The following is a 15752-nucleotide window of genomic DNA, read 5'->3' on the forward strand; positions in this document are numbered from 1 at the left end:
GGTTAGATTTGACTCTCATAGATCATGGAGGGGCTTGGATGCTAAGTATATTTAGGAAGGTGGAATTGAAATAATCGACAGCGTTATCAAGAAGAAGTGTATTTAGAGTGTTCCAATTAGTTTGTTTGAGGGTGTTAGAGAAGGTAGTAGGGTTGATGTTTGTAAGGTTATGAGTATGTATATAAAGGTGCTGGTGAGGGGAGGAATGGGTTGCTCGAAGGATAAAGGCAGACATGTGGTCACTAATAGAGTCCGGAAGGATGCCTGAGTCTAATATGTTGTTAGGGTGGGTCATGGAGGATTGGTTTTGTTGGGTCTGGTGATAGTTAGTAAATTGAGTGAAGTTGAAGAGATTGACAGAAATGGTGGGATTTTGGTTGTTAATTTTGTTCCAATCTAAGTTACCGTCACCTAGAATGTGGGTCTCAAGGTTAATATTAGTTGAAGCCCAATGGAGGATTTCTTTTAAAGTTGTAGTGCTCTTACCTGGTGGAATATAGAGGGAAATTATGCAAATACTTTTGTGATTGTTCATTTGTAGCACACCTATTGCAAGTTCAGCATTGTTAAATTGTGGAATGGGATTAGGGTATGGAATAATGGGGAGTATGTTAGAGAACATCAAGGCTGCTACTTCACCTCTTCTATTCTGGGGGTCATATCTATTGGCTTGATAACCAGGGGGTAGAATTTCTGAATCAGAGATGTAAGGTTTTAGCCAAATCTCAGAGATAGCTACTATGTCAGGTTGGTCTTGGTTGAGCCTGACATGGAAGCTAGTTGCTTTATTTCGTAAACTTTGGGCATTGAGAGTAACCAATTTAAGGCTTTTGAGACTGGTAGTTTTGGTAATTTTTGGAGGGAGGGGGTTGCAAGTGGTACTAGGTCCAGGGTTAGGGTGTATATCACCTGCCAGAATTAGGTTGCTGAAGAAAGAAGGTAGTAGGTGATTTAGTTTTCCTTTAGAGTGTTGGGGATGACATGAAGGAGGTTTAGGGAAGTTGTGTTTTGTTAAGGTGGGTAGGATCTTTAGTTTGAACTAGTAAAGGTGGTTGGGCTGGAGTAATGAGGGTGAGATAGTATGGAAGTGAGGTGTTGAGGTGTGATGGGGGTTGGAAGAGGTGAAGTGGGACATGAGAGAAGGGGGAAGAGGAGTGGAGGAATAAGAGGTAGTATGGTATAGTAGAATTAGAGTTAAGGTGGTAGAGGGGTTGAGAAGGGTAGGTAGTAATGGAGAGTTCATAGTGAGGTGGTGTAGATTGATAAGATAGAGTAGAGAGGGAGGAATAATGTAGGTATAATGTAGGAGAGGTGTAAGGTACAGAATGAGGAAGGGGAGAGGAATAGAGTATAGTAAATGGTATAAGGGGTGTGGCTTTTAATTGAAGGGAGGGGTGAGAAGAGGAGGACTGTAAGTGGAGTGGAAGAAGAGGGGAGGAGACTACTGGCAGGAATACATGTATGACCAGTGGGAGTGGGTGGAATTTGGGGGTAGGGTAGGAGAGCGGAGTGAGCCTGCAGGGTGAACGGAGCAGGTAGAGCCAAAAGGATAGAAAAGTTATAAAAACAATCAGTATCCAAAGTGACTCAAGCTGAGCCATAGGTGTTGTACTGGAGGATTTTCTGTAAAAATTCGAGAGAAAAGGATTTGTGGGCAGGAGACAGTGTTGAGGGAGTGAGCTGGACAAAGAAAAAGTAGGGAAGGAGAACAGAAAAGTACTTGCTAAAAATTATTTAAGATATTGTATTAGCTAGTTGAGGAAGCAAGTACTTGTGAAAAAGTATATACCAGGTGTGTGCTGCCACCTAGTGGCTAAATAGCAACAAGAAAGGAATTTGCTTGGAGGGTAACCTGGTTAAGCACAAGGAGACAAGAGATTAATCCGTAGGAGCGGGAGGTGTGAGCGGGCTGCGGATGGCTGCTAATGAGCAGAGAGAAAACTAGCAGATTACTTAAAGTAGGCTACAGACACAGTGTCTCCTGTAAGATATAGGGATAACCGCATTGAAGGGCTCGTTGAGCGGTGAAGGTGTCTTCACAATATAGCTGGAGGATGAGGTCTTGTAACTGTAGTAGCGATCCTTTATATACTTCTTTTGCAGTTAAAAGAGGGTGCACCCGAGGTAGAAGGCTGAAAAAATAAAGGAGAAAGGACAATAATTCAGAAAGGCAGGGGAGGAAATGTGGAGGCACAGAGAGAGAGATGAGGGAAGAAAGATGAAAGGAGTTAGGCTAGGCAGCAAGGGAGCTAGAGACCATATTAGTGAAAGCTTAAGAGTACTGATAATAGAAAGCAAGGACCGCAACCCTTGGATTCATAGAAAAGTACACCTGGCTGTGAGAATATGGCTAAGCAAAAAGTGCTACGTGCAGAACCCTGCACTTTTAGCCACACATGCAGCAGTAAAGTAAGTCGCTAAGCAATGTGAAGGAAGAGCAGCAGGAGAAATGTGAAGCAAGTGTGTAAGAGCTGTAGTGGTACCAGTATTGGCTAATAGCAACAGTAAATGCAGCCTCAGATTAGTGTAGGTACACGTGACAGATACATGGAACACAATACGGTATCACATTCAGCAAAGCCTATTAGAGCATAACACTGAAGTTAATAGACAGTATGGCATGTTGTATCTGATTAACAATTAAGCAGGAATAACATTGTAATAATATATGCCACATATCTAGAAAAGACAAGGACCATACATTTGACGCAGGTATTTGATTACAGAACTGTTGGTGTTGCCTTTCATTCAGTCAGCGTAATGTATAGAGAGTTATATCAAATGGAAAAATTATACCAATTAAACCATCACAGAAGCAAAAGTCAGTTAATTGCAGTAAATATATAACAAAGTGACCAACAGACTTAACCCTACAGCATGGAGAGGTAGCACTCGAGCAAGGACGCTATTACCAACAAGGGTGTAAGTCAGGGAGGCAAGCAACCAAGTGTTGCATATTCTACGATTACGTAGGTTCTAAAATCCTAAACATGTATCACTGCTGTGAATCACACTTACCAAGGGGCGAGATGAGCAGACAGACCACAGGACCTTTTGGAGGGGATGGTGCACGCACCGAGTAGGGGCCACCTAATTTAAAAATGGTGCCGGATACACCTCCAACTAAAACTAACTTCTAGGGAGGAAGTTGTCAGAGGGGAGGGGATAAGGGGAAAGTGGGTGATAGTAGGAATGGAGAAGGGAAAGGGGGGAAGAGCCAAAGGGAGAGAAAAGTTATGAAAACAATCATTATCCAAAGTGACTCAAGCTGAGCCGTAGGTGTTGTACTGGAGGATTTTCTGTAACAATTTGAGAGAAAAAGATTTGTGGGCAGGAGACAGTGTTGAGGGAGTGAGTTGGACAAAGAAAAAGTAGGGAAGGAGAACAGAAAAGTACTCGCTAAAAATTATTTAAGATATTGTATTGGCTAGTTGGGGAAGGAAGTACTTGTGAAAAAGTATATACCAGGTGTGTGCTGCCATGTAGTGGCTAAATAGCAACAAAAAAGGAATTTGCTTGGAGAGTAAGGAGACAAGAGATTAATCCATAGGGGCGGAAGGTGCGAGCGGGCTGCGGGTGGCTGCTATCATGTGGAAGGCAAGGTCTATGATACAGGAATTAATGAGCAAAGAGAAAACTAGCAGGTTACTTAGAGTAGGCTACATATACACAGCGTTTTCCGTAAGATATAGAGATAACTGCATTGAAGGGCTCATTGAGCGGTGAAGGCGTCTTCACAATATAGCTGGAGGAGGAGGACTTGTAACTGTAGTAGTGATCCTTTATTTACTTCTTTTGCAGTTAAAAGAGGGCACATACGAGGTAGAAGGACAGTGTTTTCTGTAAGATATAGGGATAACTGCACTGAAGGGCTCGTTGAGCGGTGAAGGCGTCTTCACAATATAGCTGGATGAGGAGGTCTTGTAACTGTAGTAGCGATCCATTTTAATCTATTTTTACATTTTTAACCAGTTTAATCCCACTAGGCTGCACTTAAATTAAGGGGAGACTTGAAGTGGTATTCATACTGACTCTGAGGAAATTAGCTAGGACACTGGGAGGGATGAGTCTGGAAGAGTTTTCGTCACTTGCTTTCTGAGTATGGGCACAGGAAGGAAGTGTTTGAGATAGTGACATACACAATGGGCTACAACATTATTCACTGTAACTTCAACTGTGCTGACACTGTGATTATTATAGTAAGCTGGGGCATGCACCTTTGTAGGATGGCCTGACTTGAAAGTGGTGTTCTGCATGTCACCTGCTTCTTTTTGACATGACCTTGTGATGAGCAGGAATTTAGTCTAGCTGGTTGGTTGACCAATTCCATAAGAGGATTCTGCATTTCTGTTCAGCTTTAGGACCTGTCCTTTCCTAGTCTAAATTGGTGTGTTAGCAAAGTTGAAGCATATTCCTGGGAGAATGCTGTTCCTTCTAGCCAGATGCTCTTTTTACAAAATCCCAAGCTGAAAACCATTATGCTTAGTGAGTCACTAACCTACATTTCCTCCACTGAATTGTGTCTAAAACTCTTCCCATCAGTGTATCCAACTTTCTGTTTTATTTGCTAGAGTGGATACCAGGGTACAGAGACCCCTTTAAATCTTGGCTATGTATTGCCAACTCATTTTACTCAGAGATGCATGAGTTTAAGAAGATGGGGCAGCTGAGCATCTCCTTTGTTCTGTGAACGGAAAATCTGGCAGTCAGCAAGCAAACCACTTCTACGTGGATAGATACTTGTATGACCTTTTTCACCACATTGCTCATTGGAAAGTGCTGCTGTCTAAGGCCACTCTGCTGGAGATGTGGCTGATTACATTTGCTTAATGACAGGAGGAGACAGTAAGCCTGCCTGGCCTGCAACTTTAAGTGTATTTGACATTGTACTTCCCTCAGTTCCTACCTTCCCCTTTATCATTTTTCCATGTCTTGAATGCCTGTGTGGATTCTCTGTTTGCCACGCATCCATGTAGTTTGTTCCATATGTTTCTAGTCCTCTCTCTGTAAAAGTACATTTAAAGAACCAAAGAATGATTTGTTTGTACCCTCTGCTGCCTGTGCCCCTGCTTCTCTCTCTGACCTTCCTGTTCAGAAGAAGTCCTTAATACTTGCCTGACTTGCACTTGTGAATCAGTATTATGACCCACCCCCTCATGTCTTCTGGTCTCGTGTGAAGAGCTGTAGCTACTTTAGCATCTGATCATATTTTTTCCATCAATCCCATGGATTTTTTTGGTAGCTTACTTATTGATTCAAGAAGTCTGATATCCTTTTCTTTTCTTTTTATGGGCTCAAGAACTGCTGGTAATACTCGAGGTATAGTGTGACCAAGGCCCTACAGAACAGAAGCATTATGTCTCTGCTTCTGGAATTTATCCCCTTGAGGATAAATTCCAGGCATCTTTGAGCTGTTACCGCTACCCTTTCATTCTTTTCCTGATGGGCCAGGCTAAATTTGTTGAACACTTCTAGTTAGTTTCCCTACTCTGTTACTAACTTTTCCACGCACACACTGACACTCCACTGTTGTGGTCCAAGTGCAGCACCATGCATTTGTTTGCACTCAATTTCAACTGCTGTTTTCATGCCCTTTTTTCTGCCTTTCCAAATCCTTTGCTAGACACTTTCCCTCATCCTTCAGTGTTGCATCTGTCTTTGTGACATCAGCAGAGGCTGACTGTGTATTTTGTTCCATCAGATATGTCCAAAACAAGCACACCAGAGGGTACTGGATCCTAAACTGATATCTGTGGTACTTTACAGTTCACTTTCTTAACAGCTGAAACTGATCCTGTCTCTAAAACCCCCTTCATCATACTTATTCATTAGTTCATCTGTCCAGTGCCTTAGTCTTAGTTGTACCCGTCTTAGTTGTACCCCACCCACTCCAGTTTTCTTATTAGCCTCTTCTGAAATCCAGAAGCCTTGTTGAAGTCCAAGTAGACCATGTCCCACTTTAAGTTTAACTGTATTTCAGACATAACACTGGATCATGTTTGACTGGCAGCTGTTTCTGGCTATGAACCCATGTCAGTTGTTGTCTTGGAGATTGTTTTCCTTTAGAAATGCTACCAGCCTTCCCCCTAAGTATTCTGTCAATGACTTTCCCTACCACTGCTGTTAAGCTGATGGGCCTGTACTTACTTCTTCTTGATTGAGTTCACTGAACTTGGATAACTAGTACTGTAGGTGGAAATTTAGCTTTTCTGTGAGTTTGCTTAGGAGCTGATATAATCTTATCTCCACAGCAGTACAGGTGAGGGGTGGGGTACGTTGCGGATATAGCAGTGGGAAAGGAATTGTCACAGCATTTGTGGATAATTATTATGTCCTGTGAATCCCATTGCCTTTTCAGTGACAGAATTTGAGGAAAAGATAGGCTTTATGGACTGTGTCTGCTGTATAGGTAGCCATTCATATGCTTTTGAAATCTTACCAAGTAGTAGCACTGAGGGAGCCTGGGTAGGAGTTTGGTTTCTCTCCCATTCATTCTGCTTGTAGTCTTGTTGGTCTTTGTGCTTAGAAAAGATGTTACCAAAACACTTTAGATGGTTGACTAAGTAGATAAAACTGTCCTCTGCTTTCATGTGCTGCTGCCTATCATGACACTAGAATAAAAACTTATTTTGTTTGCTGAGAAGTACAAGGGTTGGTATGAAGACACCTTTCAGCCTCAAATGTACCCAGATGACACAGGTTTAGGGCATTTTTACAAGAGAAGATTTTCATGTTAATTAAATAATAGTGGCAATAGTTAGTGGAGCATAGACAATGGGAGTGGAATATAACTGATTTTAATTTTTTTTTTTTGTGTCGAAATACTGTATTGTACATTGTTACCATGTATGAAGTACAGAGTGAAAGTCTTTAATTCTTTTTTTCTTTTATAACCGTGTCTGTGTATTTCACCCAAGTCATGGCTGAAAAGGTCCACAGACCAGTCCACTTATCCCATCACAACCAAAAATAAATAATAAAATTATGAACAGCACAGAATGTAGTTTCAGAGTAGACTCTATATGACTTCTTATATAAAAAAAAAGTGGTTAATCTGTCATTAATTCACATGGTAGTAGATGCATCTGGGGACCATTACTGGTTTATTGTGCAGTATTGAGTTTAACCATTACTGGAAAAGCAAATGTCTGTATATTTATTGATAATGAAATGTTCCAGTTTGATAAACACAGTGAACTTAGGACCAAAGTTCTGAACAGGGGGCAAAGGTGGTTCCAGGTGGCTGGGGCTAGTTGCTGAAAGCTTTCCTAATCAGTAGTGGTTCTAATAAGTGGTCCTTTCAAAAGATAGGGACCCATGATCTTGTGACCGAATAGAGTGCATGTTAGGCAAGAAGAGGACAGTCAAGTTACAGAGGGATGGTTACAGTAAAGGGAAAAGTGGCAAATTGCCAAAGGTACAACATTTGAACATTTTACATTTGCTGAAGCTACTCTCTCCGACAATGGAGTTGGCCTCTTTTTGCTGTGAAACCTTGGAATTGGTATGTATAAGTCTGGGGGAGTACCTTGCATAAAGGGAGGGTAGACTCACCGCCTGCAAAAAAAAAAAAAAAAAAAGGTTTCCTCTGATGTTCGCCGAAGTAATGGCGAACAGAACAAATTTATAGATGTTTTCCATTCCTTTAAACAATTTTCAGCAAGTTGACATGAACCCACAGTAAAGTAGTTGTGCTAGATATAGATAGCCAGAGGGCCCCCCCCCCCCAGAGGGGCACATGTGATGAACCGACAAACCTTTCTAAGAGTCTTTTGAAGGCATGATGTATCCTAAGAGGAGATGAAGGCAATAACCAGAAAGTGCATCTTCCACTTTAGGGAAAGCAAGGCTGATACCTGTTGCTGTTCATGCTTCTGTTGTGTAAGAATATTGGAAAACTTGTAGCTTACCTGAAGATGCTTTATCACATTGTAAATTTTTGATGTGGATTTTGAAACAGAGTGGGATCCATCATTACTCCCAGGTATTTAAGCTGGTCCACTTGAGTCATGACTCTGTTGAGCCAAGTCCATGTTGAACAGTAACCCAGTGTTACAATGACAGGACAGAACTGGGTGAAAATGTGTTTTATTTTTTGTGCTATTCCTGTCAGAAATATGTGGTAGTCAAGAGTGCAGATGACTTGTAGATGACGGTGAATGTTAAGCTACTACATTTATAACTGACCTTTAGTTTGTTAGCTATTGCTGTGCATCATGGATTTAGTGGAACTCTTGCATATTTTAAACTGTATTATGTATTTGTTTCCTTCCTTCTCTTTCTCCCACCTCATGTCCAAGCAGTATTCCCTGCTTACCACATCCCAGGGACCACTTTTGCTCATTTCCACATAATCTTCAGCATATCTTTTTGCTAAGTGGGCACCCCTCATTTCTCCATGACAGGAGCCTCATCAGATGGTTTATGTTGGAGAAGGACATGGAGCAAGGTTTATAGCTATGGAATCACTGCGCTTAAGTGGTGACTGGCCATAGTCCCTATTTCACTGATGAGACAGGAAATGAATACTATTTGTGCCTCTGCTGCTGATGTAAAGGACATGCTGTCATTACCTTTCCTCATTGTTCTCAACATTTTCTATCCTTGATGCTGGCTTCCTTCAGGCGCCAGGAGGTACTGAAGCAGACGTAGGTCCTCAACCCTCCCCAAAAAAGGATGATAGTCCAGTGACCAGTTCACCCTTTTTCTCCTTGTCAACCTTACTAGCCACTCAGGCCTTTTCTGATATCTAGATCACTGGCAGCGCATGTGCTACAAGTCGAACATTTTTGAGCTTTCTTGTAGTAAGTGTACATTAGGAAGTGAAAGAAGATAACTGACTGACTGCAGCTTGTGTTTTGCAGGTAACAGTGAGTCAAAACTGCCTTATTGGAACCCATGGTTGGCTGCCTTATGATAAAAGCATCTCTAACTACTTCACATTCATCAAAGATCCAACAATAACAAATCCAAAGTAAGTTTATAGTGTTAGCAAGCACTACTGCATGTTTCAATGAGGCTGCATGTTTTATTTTTGGAGGGGGTGTGGCATTTGGATCTCAAGCAGTAAAAACATTACATCAGAAAAGTTGTTTGGCTTTTCCTGACCCATGAAAGGAAACACTGTTAACATGTATATATGTATGTATGTTCTGTTGGCTAATTTACTCGTATCTGCTGATATGGGAAGACACAGATTTTGCAAACCAAGAGAAGCCAGTGTTCATTTAACTGTTGTAGACATGACATTTTGATAACCTTTTTTTCTAGTTATAAGAAGTAGTAATTTAGGCAGTGATTTGTGTTTTCTAGTTTAGCCCTAATCCCTTGGTTCCCCCATTTCAGCTGAAGGGTTTGGCTAGCAATGCCGGCTTCTCCTGCATAAACAATATGCACAACAAATGCCTGACTCTGGCTTCAGTATATACTGCTTTTTTTTGCCTTTTTTCTTAAATGCCTTTATTGAGTTATCAGTTGTGACATAGGCACATTTACACTTATATAAAAGTAATCAAACTGTGCTAACAAGTTAAAATTAACAAACATTATGCTTCCCATGTATTGCTATTTATTATATAACCTAATCAACATTACATAGGTTATTCAGTTTTTTTTTTTAAACAAGAAACATCTTTATTAAACTATTGCTTGCGGCATAAGCAATCATACACTTATACAAGTGAAAACAAACCACTCTGACACAATCCTAGTTGCAAGCATTTTACATCACAAACCATACTGACACACTCCCAATTGCCAACATTATACATCACTTATAATCTACCCAATCGTTTTCAGTCAAATATTACATAGCTCATTTAAGTCCTGGCTTCTTTTAAATGTCATTTCTCCCCTGTATGTATTGTTCCCACAATTCTTATTTTTTTCTGTGTAGTTTATTCCTACCTTTTTCTAAAGATCTCATTCCCAGTTGCTTTATGTTTGTTGCTACGTTCACTACTTCTAATGTAGTTAGTTTAGTTTTTGATTTTCCATTTTCTAGTAATTGCTTTTTCTGCAGCAACCATAATTAGAGACAGCAAGGCCTTACCATGTCTAGGCAATTCTGATTCTGTATCTTGGCTCTGAAAAATCATCTCCCTTGCCACACCAATCTGCCTACCCAGAATCTCCGACAGTGCATCCTGCAGGCAGTCCTTAAAATCTTGGTGTATATGCTCCATCACTGCCCATTTGCTGCTGACATGCCCACAGTCTTTATTTGTCTTTAATTACCAGGAAAGTCTAACTGATCAAAACCCCTTTTCAAAGGAAGCCTGCAGAGAAAAGCTCTGCCTTACATGTGTTTGCACAGTTAATTAGTGTGAGCTAACAAATAAAACTATATTGTATAATACTGTATACTGACGTATATATAATGATCTGAAGTAGTTGTCTTCATTTGGTCTTCAACCTGTGGGTTCCCAGCTCTGTCTCTGATCTGGCTCTGCCCCATATCCAGCATCTGATCCAAGCTCAAAGCTCCTCCCCGTACCAATAATGCTTCTGTCTCCTTCCTCCCCACAGATCTCATTTGCCGCGCTACATATCCACATCATGATCTGAGCTCTCTGCTGTAAAAGTTGTGGTAAGTGCTGTTTTGGTGTAAAATCTTCCTTTTTAGTCTCTCTTTTGTTATTTCTCTACTTTCTACCTCCCCTTCGTGCCTTTCCATCGGTTTGTTTATATAAAAAAAGAAAAGAAAAAAAAGCGGTATCTTTCCTATTGCGTGTGTGGACTGTGTGCTGGGCCTTAGGTTGGGACAGTGTCCGAAGCTCCCAAACCCAGCTTCAGAAAATGTACAGTGTGTGGCCGTATGCTCTCCACAGCTAATGGCCATACTGTGCGTAGTTCGTCTTGGGACAGCCCATCTTCAAATCTCCTGTTCCATCTGTGCCAGGTTTAATCCCTGGGCACTCATGGACAGGAGAAAAAAAATTATTCTTAATGGCCTTCTTCCCTTTTTGAGGGCTCAAGACCATGCAGCCCCGGCTTCTACCCCTGCTCCTCCCCGGCCTCTGGGACTGAAACTCCCACTAAGAGGACCAGGGATGGAAACAAATCTTCCAAGAGGAATAGGCCTGATACAGATGGGAGTCTTGCAAGCCCCGTCTCCCTCCGGAGCAGGGAGCATGCAGCCCTTTTTCACCCCTATTAGTCCTTCTCTGATCCGACCTCCAATTTTGGAGTCCTTGGATCCGAAGACACTCGAAGTTGAGGGGCCGGCGCCGACAGTACCTTGCACCTCGACGCTGGCCGTGAGCTTGAGCAGGTCAGATCTGACTAGCTTGGATACAACAGGCTCTCGGAGCCATAACCTCTGCGTTGGATCGAGGTGTTGGTGTCGCCTCCTAGTGTGTCAGAGCTGAGCCTTCCGCTTGGTATCTCTGTGCCTGGAGGTTTGGCTCTGACTCCCCCGCCAGGTCTGAGGATGACTGCTCCTCCTTATTGTCTATTCTTAGGATGTCCATTCCCCTTCGGCGTGGTGGAAAGGGTACACTCATTTTTTTTCGAGACCCTTGACCATCTCGTCTTTGGACTTCGCCCCAGCTCCCTCTGTTTCTGGCACAGATCCAGTCATTCTGCCATCTCAGGGACAGCCTGCCGCCTTTTTGCCTCAGGATGCTCCCTCTTCAGAGCAGCAAGACATTGGCGAGTTTTCCTCAGAGATCCCCACTGAGGAGGTCCCTCACAAGCGTGCATGCAAAAGGAGGCACTTAGACTCCCACCAGAGTGTCTCACTGAAGAGACTGATTTGGCGGAAGGGGAAGGTTCCCCCCGTCACCCCCCCAAGGATGTGTCCTTCGGAGACATCATGGAACTCCTTCGCCAGCGAGGGGGGTGGCTTACCCAAAAACCTACTTTGCATAATTTGGTGTTCCTCGAGGCATTTTGGAGCAGGACCCTCTACTTCCTGGTTGTCCCCACCTGCAGATCCCTTAATGGATCTCATTACATCTAGGGCGTGGAAGGAACCGGACATGGTGGAGCCCATTCCCAAACGTCCAGACAAGGTTTTGAGCCCGCTTTCAGACAGATCTTGTTGGCATAAGGGATTCCTGGTTGATGCCATGGTGGTAGCAGCTGCCACTAGGAAGGAGCTCGCTCAGGAGAGCTGTATGGTCCACCTTCATGACCGGGAGTCAAGGACGATAGACCATTTCGGGAAGCAGGTATACGCTTCAGTGGCCTTCTCTAAGGGCGCTGAATTAAATGGCACATGTGATTCGCCTGCAGCGAGACCTGGTGAAGGAGATCACTGAGTCGACCCCTGGGTCCATGTTGACACAGGACAAGAAGGTGTTTTCTGCTTGTATGGCCACCCTAAATTCAGTTGACAATACCTCTATGCATCTCTTCTCCCACATGACTGAGGGAGCAGCTAGAGCTGCCGGTACAGGTGTTGCCATCAGGTGACATGCCTGGCTCTGCGCCTCTCTGTTTTTGGAACCCTTTAAGGAGTCATTTACTAATGCCCCATATGATGGTGGTTCTTTTTGGGAAGTCAGTATGTGACACAGTTCAAAAGGGAAGGACAGGAAGACTTTGTCTGCCATGGGGTACACTTTTCGGCCCCTCAACGATCCTTTTTTAGGAATCGAGAGGGATCAAGAAGATGTGGTTTTGGAAATCTCAGAGTTCCCTGGGACATTCAGGACTCATTTTCCCCCAAGGGCAGAGAGAGATTTGACAGACGTCGCCCTAGAGGTAGAAGGGGTCCTAGACAATTACGTGTTTCGAGAGCCTTTCTTGGGCAGACCTGTCCAAGCAGCTCTGAAGGGTTGCTCGACTGCTTGTCTCTGGAGGCAGTCTGGGGCTGTCTCTCACTACACCTTATGGAGTGGGAATCCATTACAAAAGATCATTGGGTGTTGCAAATTATATCCAGAGGCTATTCAGTCCCCTTTCTAGAACCACCTACACTACTCAAACACCTCCTGGATGTCCCACCCGTGCACAGGGAGGATGCCGCACTGGAAATCGCAAAGCTGCTAGGAAAATGAGTCATCCATACCGCCCTGCTCCCCCCGCAGACCACTCCAGATCAGGCATTTATTCCAGGTTCTTTTTGGTGCCAAAGAAAACGGAGTACCTAAGACCCATTTTGGATCTTTCCACCTTGAATATGTCAGTGGCCAAGGTGAAGTTCTGGATGATCACCCTACAATCTATCCAGCCCTTCCTGCAGGAGAACAATTGGATGTGCTTGATCGACCTCCAGAAACCGTACTATTACATCAAAATGGACAGGAGCTGTCAGAGGTTTCTCTGCTTCTGACTAGGAGCCAATCATTACCAGTTCAGAGGTCTCCCCAGGGTGTTTATCAAAGTGATGTCAGAAGTAGTGGCTCACCTGATTCCAAGGTGTACAGGTATTCCCCTATCTGGATGATTGGCTCCTTGCTGACCCTTCCAGGCATCAACTTTGTCAAGTGAGGTATTCCTTTCTTCTTCTGACCCAGAGGTTGGGCATTACCATCAATTTCAACAAATCCTCACTGGCTCCAGTCCAAATGTCAGACTTCATTGGGGTGCATCTAGACACAATTCAAAACAAAGTTTTTCTTACTCCAGACAGGATATGCACTCTGAAGCTACATGTTCTTTCCATTCTTCAAACTCCATTCCCAACAGTGGAGATGGTATTAAGGGCACTAGGGTCCATGGCAGCAATGATCAATCTTTTACCTTTAGCCCACCTTCACATGCGGATTCTTCAGTGGACCCTTGCAGTAAAATAGTCCTGGTTAGATCTTCCATTGACTTACCCTATCAGAATCTCTCGAGTGTGGAGGGACTCCCTTCTGTGGTGGATTCATTCCCCGAGTCTTGTTTGGGGTCATCCCTTTCTTCCACCTTTCCCCACAGCCAAGGTCGCTACGGACACCTACCAGCTGGGGGGCATTGCTTGGGAAGGACACTTCAAGGTACGTGGTCCCCCTACAAGACCAGATTGCATATCAGTGTCCTGGAGATGAGGGCAGTGCTTCTAATGTTGCAGGCTCCCCATGCCCATCTTCCCTCAGGAACGATTGCTGTCCAGACGGACAATATGTTGGTGGTCTGGTACATCAACAAGCAGGAGGGAATCTTATCCCCTATGTCACGAGGCCATGATAGAATGGGAGTGGGCGACCTATACCAGTCGTTTTCGGTGGCAGCGCACATTCCGGGGAGGTCCAACATTCTAGCTGACAGGCTCAGCAGATCTATTCTGATGCCTTACGAGTGGTCTATGAATCCTTCAGTAGCGGATTGGATCTTTCACAAGTGGGGTCAGCCTTGCTGCAATCTCTTCACTTCTCCTTCTAACGTGAAATACAGTGAGTTCTTCACTCTGAACCCCCCTCTGGGGGAAGCCCCCAAAGATGCTCTGATTCATGCTTGCCCCCCCCAGTCTTCTATATGCTTATCTTCCTCTTCCCTAAATACAAAATTCCTTCAGAAAGCTCATAGGCTAGGGAGCTTAGTAATCCTCATTGCCCCATTCTGGCCTTACCAAGTATGGTTTCCCTCTCTGTGGTCTCATCTGGTGGCTTGACCATGGACTTTGGATCCTGTTCGGGATCTCATCTCTCATCCCTCAGGGATTCCCCATCCAGACCTGGACAGTGTAAAGCTCAGTGCTTGGCTGCTCCAGTTCCCATGATGGTCAGGACTCCCAGCTTATTCTCTGCTGCCAAAAGAATCCTGGTGGTGGCCCTTAAGTCTTCCACCAGAAGGGTATACTCCAGTAAATGGAGAAATGTTTCGATCTGGGCTTTGCAACGTGCACTAGACCCTTTCACTGCCACTGTTTCCACAGTACTGGAATTTTTCAACAAGGTGCAAGTTTTTCTACAGTCAAAGTTCAACTTGCTGCAATTTCTAATTATCATGTGGGGGATAGTATGGCTTCCTTAGCATCTTCACAGCTTTTCAAGGCCTTCCTCAATGGTACCTTTCTTCTTCGACACCCAGTGAAGGACCCTACGCCACCATGGGATCTTACGTTAGTACTTCAGGCCTGAGTTTCGCTCCCTCCCTTTGAACCTGCAGCTTCAGTGGATCTGCATTTTCTATTCTGGAAGACTGCATTCTTGGTTGCCATTACTTCTGCCAGTAGAGTTTCAGAACTTCAAGCTTTGTCAGTCAAAGCCCCTTATATAATTTTTCATAAGGACAGGGTGTCCTTGCACAGTAACCCATCCTTTCTTCCTAAAGTAGCTTCAGAGGCCAACATTAATCAGGCGATCAATCTCCCAGTCTTCTTTCCAAACTTTCAAATTAAGGGAGAATACAAATTGCATTTATTAGATGTACACAGTTACGTTTCTACCTGCACAGGATAAAAACCTTTCGTAAATCTGACCAAATTTTCATCTCTTACTCCAAACCCTTTTTAGGGAAACCAATTTCTAAAGTTACTGTCGCCTGTTGGATTTCCCAGTGTATCATTCAGGCATATTCTGTCAGCGAGATTTCCCTGCCAAGTCATGTGAAAGTGCATTCCACCAGATCTATGGCCACTTCCGTGGCTTTTTCCTCCAGAGTTTCATTTGTTCTACGGCTACTTGGTCCTCATCTCATACCTTCATCTCACAATATAAATTGGACATTGTATCCAGGAACAGGGCATCCTTTGGCTTTGCTGTGCTCCAGAATATCCTTCCATGAGGGCCTCCCAGGTGTTTAGTAGCTGGGGACTCTGTCCCACAGGTTGAACACCAAACGAAGACAACTACTTCAGATAAAGAAGTTATGTACTCACC

General features: G+C 43.6%; 1 protein-coding gene across 1 annotated transcript in view; it reads left to right on the forward strand.

Moving 5' to 3' along the window:
• Positions 1-15752, forward strand: part of NBEAL1 (neurobeachin like 1) — a 2263075-nt gene that overhangs the window by 1813120 nt on the left and 434203 nt on the right. The window contains exon 49 of the mRNA XM_044075407.1: positions 8865-8974. Coding sequence (XP_043931342.1) covers positions 8865-8974 — 110 coding nt within the window. The remainder of the gene's footprint in view (positions 1-8864; positions 8975-15752) is intronic.

This window comes from Protopterus annectens, chromosome 6.part1 (genome assembly GCF_019279795.1).
Source record: "Protopterus annectens isolate FY-2018-M chromosome 6.part1, PAN1.0, whole genome shotgun sequence".
Lineage (NCBI taxonomy): Eukaryota > Metazoa > Chordata > Ceratodontiformes > Protopteridae > Protopterus > Protopterus annectens.